Here is a 6,759-nt window from a genome sequence, read left to right as displayed (position 1 = left end):
CCCCCCCAGCACGCGATCTGCCAACTGCACATAACAATATTTCATTGTCTTGACATTTACCCATTTTTATCAACCTTTAAAGGATAATTAAAAATCCAACTTCCCGGGTCTGTTACGAAATTTCACTTTAGTTCCTAACATATTCTCTTTTACGACAAAAGTAGTGGAAACTCCTGAAGAAAATAACTTGAAAAAGTCTTCGGCTCTGAGACTAATACAAATACTTTGATAGGATAGCGAAAGTACCCTTCCAGTTCAGCGACTTTTTTAAAACGACATTACCTCTAATAAATACATATATAAGTGTAAATAAATACATAATTACCCTTTAACTATGAGTTACTCGTTTGCTGATGAGTTTCTTGAAACAGTATAGTTTCTTCGAAAATATACTGCTTAAGAGTTTCCTTTGGGAGATCATCGAGTTCCATTTCGAATCTAAACGGTTCTTGGGCCACGGGCTGGAATCATTTGAAAAATCTTATAAATGGAAGTTCTTCATTTCTTTCCTTTCTTAATTGAAAAATCAGCCTGTTACCTCATCAGCCGGATCGTAATACTGCTCCAGATAACTGTGAGCCAGTGCTTCTTCAACTACTATTCGTTTATTAGGATTAAACGTTAGCATCTTGTCTAGAAGATCTAATGCTTTCGGATCCGCATCTGGGAAGAGACTCGTCCATGGAACTTTTGGTTTGTATGGTAATGACTGAAGATAACTGCGAGCCTGTGAACAAAAAATAACATATTTTTTTAGATAAAACAATAAGTAGACATGAATAAATATATTAACTCAATTACTTGGTGAATTACAATTTTAGTCAATATTCAAAATGTGTAATTAAAAAATTTAATAATTTAAAATCGCAAACCTTTTCATTGATAATACAGCCAAGGTCTTCGGGAGATGGGGAGCCCAGAACACCTAAGATGTGATTAAGCTGATCTAAGTAATGTTTTCCAGGGAAAATTGCTCGTCGGGACAGCATCTCTGCTAAAATACAACCCACAGACCAAATGTCTATAGATTTCGTATATCCCTGCAAGAATAGTTGATGAATAACATTAAATCAAAGGACAAAAATTACCCTAAAAATTGATCCTGTAGTATCAATTACCTTGGAATTTAACATAATTTCCGGCGCTCGATACCACCTCGTCGCAACGTACTCTGTGAGAAAACCCGCATGATTGTGATCTGGATCCGCAACTCTTGCCAGGCCAAAGTCGCAGATTTTAAGGTCACACGTCGTATTCAACAGTAAATTACTGGGCTTAAGGTCTCTGTGTAATACGTTCGCCGAGTGGATGTATTTAAGTCCACGGAGAATTTGGTACAGAAAATAGCAGATATGATCATTGCTAATGGCCTAAAATAAAATCTTTCTTTTATAGAATTATTATTTTAATTTTCACTCCCTTTCCACTTTTCATTAAAAGTATGTAAACAATGTATAACATGTAAACGGCTTGTGAAATTAATTAAATTTATTATGCATGTGAAACATTTAGGTAATTAAAATTTTAAATACTGGATTCACCTCACCTGAGTTTTAAGTAATTTGTAAAGATCAGTTTCCATCAAGCACTGAACAATATACACATCTTTCATATGATCTATAGAGGGTGCCCTCAATATATCTCTTATGTCTATAATCTGAAGAAAAAAATAGAGGGTAATAAATACAGAGTAATAAACTGGGACAATCAACTATATGAAAAATAATTTACATCAACATCTGGAACTTACATTTTCATGCTTAAACCTGGTGAGAATTTTTATTTCCCGTAAAGTCCTTTGGCTATAAGTTTGATGTTCGAAGGGTGAGATTTTTTTAATAGCTACTTTTGTTTCCGTTGTGTTGTCGAATGCAGAGCTGAAAAGAAACGATTCGCATCAAGTTAATTGATATTAAATGGCGGAAAATACGGTTGAAATGAGTCAATTTTGTCCTGTTAGCTCTTCATTCCTAAAAGAACGTGCATTAATTACGTGAGGCTTTAAGGCGGAGGGTCTCCAGCAAAATCTTACGTCCATATTAAAGTTACATGCACTAACTACAGATAAAGCCTTATGATTCCGGGGGAGGGAGGAGGTCTACCATTTAAAAAATAATCCTTACGCAATTAATGTACGCTCCCTGAGCAAGTACCCTATTAGCCTGTTGTTTTTACTGCATTTGATCATTTTATTTCCATAATCATTATATAGGCACTCAAACATTTGAAAGGAGACACACCAGAGGCTACTTATTGCTCTTTACATGTTGTCATAGTGTTTTCAAATAAAATATTCGAATGACCCCAGAGCACTTTTAAAAATTACCGAAAATAACATATTTGACTTATTTTATGAAACAGAAACATTACAGAAAGTATTATTGCCGGGGCTCCACCTGGTAAACAAGATCCGAAGACAAAAAAAAAGTTTAGTTATTCGGTTAATTATATAATATTGTTTGAGTGTTCAGATAATTTCATTTTGTAACATTGTAAATATTAATAAATAAAATATTCTCAGTTCGCAAAATAATTTTTCTAAAATGAAGTTTTCGTGAAAAATGGAGAAAAACAGGTTCTATATTTTCCTATTAGCTTCTACTTTCGAAATTAAGTTAATTTTGGCGAGCCAAGAAGCTCATTTATTATTTTATTCATCGTGCGGAAGAAAAGCTTACCAAAAACTATGAAGACTGGGATAAAACGAAATGAACATTAGATTGGAAAGAAAAAAAAAGTAATTTTGTATTCAGAAACTTTCATAGTAGTACAAAAAAAGCAACATTTTTTTGTGTACAAGAATGTCAAATTAAAAATTTAAAGAAAAAAAATTATTTTTCTTCAAACTATTAAACATTCAAAATTGTGAGATTTCCAAATTGAAGGATTCCATGCTAATAATAATTAAGTTCATATATTTTTTTAAATGCCCCGCCTATTGATTTTGAATTTTTCTTCTACAAAAAATGATTTAAGTTGAAGCAAAAATTCTGAACGAACAGTCGAGACCTTTTTAAAAGTGATGCACCAATCTTATTGTAATTTTTCGAATTATTCCTATTTGTTTATAAATTATTTAGAGGTGGAGTATGGTTATTATACATAAATCAACCTCAATACGTTCATATTATTCTCCTTTTAATAACGGCCAATTTATACACACACACACACATATATATATATATATTACAAATTTGTCGTTAGGACAACAGTAGAATTTCACCGGGAGTGGGTGCTAATCTGAAAAATTGCACCCGCTCCCAGCGAAATCGCGGTAAAATTTCAGCCACAACCACGTCTCACGACCGTGAGATAGGTGGTTAGCCTGTAACGGAATCAATACGATGATCCGGCAAAAGTTTCGTGCACCCTGAGAACACAGAGCGATCTAAGAACTACCGCCTTCTGCATTTTTCCCGCAAGTGTTCTAGCATATTGTTGACACGCAGGGATGCTTTTTAGGCCATTAGCGAGTGAAAGCTTGGCACCTCCAAGAGTGCCGATGATAAGGACGAATAGTTTAACAGAATATTCCGGTTACAATCGTTGCAACTCCGTTATAAGGTGTCTATACCTTTCTTTCTTTTCATTCTCCTTGACTATGATGTTTTTGTCAGCTGGTGCCGAAAATTCGATAACGAACATGGTTCGCTTCTCGAAGTCAAGAAGAACCATGTCAGGCCTCGAGTGTGCAACAGAAACAATTGTCAAGAATATGAAGTTCCAGTATATGCGGCACTTCCCATTCTCGACAATTGACTCGATTTCCCTAGAAGCGTTTAGAGGATTGATATTAACGTTAATGCCGTAAGAGTGACAGAGATGGTAATAAAGTACTCTTTGTGCCGCATTGTGCCTTTGGATGTAGGTCGTTCCCACATGAGTTGGACAACTAGATAGTATGTGAGCTAAATGCTCGGGATGTGCATGGCACGCCCTGCAGCTATCATCGGGAATGTCTTGGCTCAAAATGTGGCGACGGTATGTTAAGGTGGAAATGACACCGTCTTAGCATGCAAAAATGAAACCCTCTGTACCAGACTTCAACCCGGCCGATTTAAGGAAAGCAAACGTTAGCTCACAAGACATTGACTGATCCTTCACATTTCTGTGGAAGATACTGTGCATCCTCTTATCGAGGAGCTGTTCACGAAAGTTTTTCTCTTGCGCTTTCTTAATCCGGGCTTTCAGGAGTGCGTAATCGAGATATATGAGATTTGATGCATTTTGCTCACCCCTAATACTGAAGTCAAGTCCGAGTGTTTCAGCAGCCTCCTCCGCTGCTTTGTACAGAAACGGTCCTTTGCCCACTTCTTCGTGATTCCTGACCGTTTTAAGAAGAGGGTCTGTTCCATTGGCGACTATATATATATGCACACACACACACACACACACACACACACACACACACACACACACACAAAATCGTTTTTCTTCATGCAATATGTTAAAGCATGAAATCAAAACATTTTGCAGAACTTCTTTATTACTAACAACTAAGAATATTACAAATTAGCGTTTGTAAAACTTGTTTGTTGTAACATAAAACAAAGCAGCCGATTTCACTGGCGAATATTTCTCTATCGGTTAGTAGTATTTGTACAAGCAGAAAAGAAATAATAAATTCTTACAAACGTGTTATCTTCGAAACAAATTATTAAAGAATGCGACGATACCACCGTAATCAGATAATCTGGAGGAAAGAGATAAAGAATCATGACAAATTCATAGCTGAAGCGATTTCATAACAAGGGGTGTGACAAGCGTTCAAATGTGGCGCCAATAAACAAAATTAATAAAAGATGAATGCTTATTTTTTCGAACATCAAATTAAATGTTGTACCTCTCATACAGGAGGCCATCATAAATATTTGAAGTAACGATTTAATAGTGACTGATGCGACTTTGAATTGTTTATCGTTTTTCCCCTCGACTGTCAAGCAAGGAGAGTAAGAGCGCGAATGTTTTTCATACTGAACAGTTGTTTGAAAGAGAACTTACACGACCATGCCGTATGCGCCTTCGCCCATATAAGCCAAATTCGTATAGCGTGGGCCAACTTCGAAAACCTGCCCGCGAACAATTTCTGCATTTGGATTCACATTCGTTGCAACTTCACCCGCCATTTTAACAACTACTTTGCGGCTCCGAAATCCCAAGCAGCCGAGCCTTGAGGAAGTTACTTGATGAAACAAGAATTCTCTGCAATCTAGAAATGGACAATATGATACAGTCAAATCAGTGATCCCAACTTTGGCATGTTGTGGAACTGCGCTTGCCCGGCGCAGCGACTCTCATTAGTCGATGTTGGCGCGCTATTCAAACCTGGTATAACGAACAATTATTGAAATTAAAATATATACTTATTATAAATTACACATTAATATGACAAATTACGTAAATTGTGATTTTAGGCGAGAAAAAATAATAATGCGTATATTTTATAATGAATAGTTGTTGTTTCTTAGTTCTAAAGACAACTTATATTTTACCAACTCATTTTTAAATAAATATATTTCTAACATTTAATATAATATGTATGAATATTTGCATTATTTAATGTAAAAATTTCCATCGAAAAGACAATAATGCTAGATAAATACCGGAAAATAACGTTTTTAGCTCAGAAACAGTTCTTTTCACTTCAAAAACATTACATAATGACGCTCGTAATGAGAAAAAAGGAACATAAATCAAAATAGCTGTTAATATGTTTTCTCAATTTAACAAGTCTGAACCTGTTCTTAAACAAGTCCAGATCTGAAAAGCGCGAGAGACCTAGTTATTCGGAAATCTCATCAATATCATGACATGTTTAGCAGACTCTGATCCGCCTTTTCAAAGCTTTCAGCCACTACAAATTTGGCGGTGTTTACATTTTAGTTTAAACTTCGAAATATTAATCACTTATTTTCTAAGATCAACGCACTTCCTCTAGTCGGCGATTAATTTACAGGCTAATGATGTTTGTTATTTACATTTATCTGACAATTTATTAAGAGCAGGATGAATTTATCCTATAATTCCCAAGGCTATGCAAATTGAATGACTATATTGGATATTAAAATTATTTAAGTGAAAAATCTTTATTATTATTAAAATCCTATTATCTTTCATTATACATCTTTTTAAACGGCAGCCGTAATTTTGTTTTGGCGCGAAAAGGCAGACATGTTTATTAGTGCTTTCTATAGTTCCTGTACAAACCTTTGTGAAATGTGAAGTTAGTACCCCAATTTTCTCTAATTTAGAAATATCAAATTTTTCTTTTTGTAATCGTTTGTTGATAAACTTTCGACGTGTTTGTTGGTTGAAATTGCAAAAGTTATTCTTCGCGAAATTGTTTGTTGGTCATTTCTTGGTATTTGTTAGTAAATTTCTAATTTTTTTTGTTGAAAATTGAAAAAGATATGAAATTTAGAAAAATAGTTTGCACCCGGTGTATAATTTCCGGGCAGCGGCCTCGTCGGCAGTGGTGTCAGAACGCGGATATCTCTGGCATTCACAGCAGTTATACCAGTGTATTTTTAGGTTACGTAAGGGCACGTGCCAATTTAAAAATACACCGAATCCACGAAGTACTACAAGGAGACCGCACGTAGAGTTCTAAAGAGTTTATGTGACTGACAATATGTCCGGAAGCACGGGTAGATTTATCTGGTTAAATTGAAAATTCACGTATTTTGTTAAATAATCTACTTTTTGGTAGAAAATCGACTCTTTTTTGGTAGGAAATGAGTTTTTTCTTTGAAAGTTAAT

At 35.1% G+C, this 6,759-nt stretch overlaps 1 protein-coding gene across 3 annotated transcripts in view; it reads right to left on the bottom strand.

The window, feature by feature from the left end:
- The window catches only part of LOC117181573 (mitogen-activated protein kinase 1), a 36,534-nt gene extending 31,309 nt beyond the window's left edge, over positions 1–5,225 (bottom strand). The window contains exons 1-7 of one of the 3 annotated variants that reach the window (XR_004468137.1): positions 5,002–5,225; positions 1,751–1,877; positions 1,547–1,657; positions 1,119–1,370; positions 873–1,040; positions 539–727; positions 326–461 (exon numbers count right to left, since the gene is read on the bottom strand). Coding sequence is in view for 2 of the 3 variants with exons in the window: in XM_033374403.1 (XP_033230294.1) it covers positions 333–461; positions 539–727; positions 873–1,040; positions 1,119–1,370; positions 1,547–1,657; positions 1,751–1,877; positions 5,002–5,126 (1,101 nt within the window). In the remaining variant the exon portion in view is untranslated. Of the gene's footprint in view, positions 1–323; positions 462–538; positions 728–872; positions 1,041–1,118; positions 1,371–1,546; positions 1,658–1,750; positions 1,878–4,631; positions 4,678–5,001 lie in introns of those variants that run through there. The other 2 variants (XM_033374404.1, XM_033374403.1) reach the window with 2 other exon arrangements.
- Positions 5,226–6,759: the final 1,534 nt, after the last annotated feature.

This window comes from Belonocnema kinseyi, chromosome 10 (genome assembly GCF_010883055.1).
Source record: "Belonocnema kinseyi isolate 2016_QV_RU_SX_M_011 chromosome 10, B_treatae_v1, whole genome shotgun sequence".
In the NCBI taxonomy this organism is placed as follows: Eukaryota; Metazoa; Arthropoda; class Insecta; order Hymenoptera; family Cynipidae; genus Belonocnema; species Belonocnema kinseyi.
Note: the sequence above shows the minus strand (reverse complement) of the source record. Positions and strands in the feature narration are given on the sequence as shown.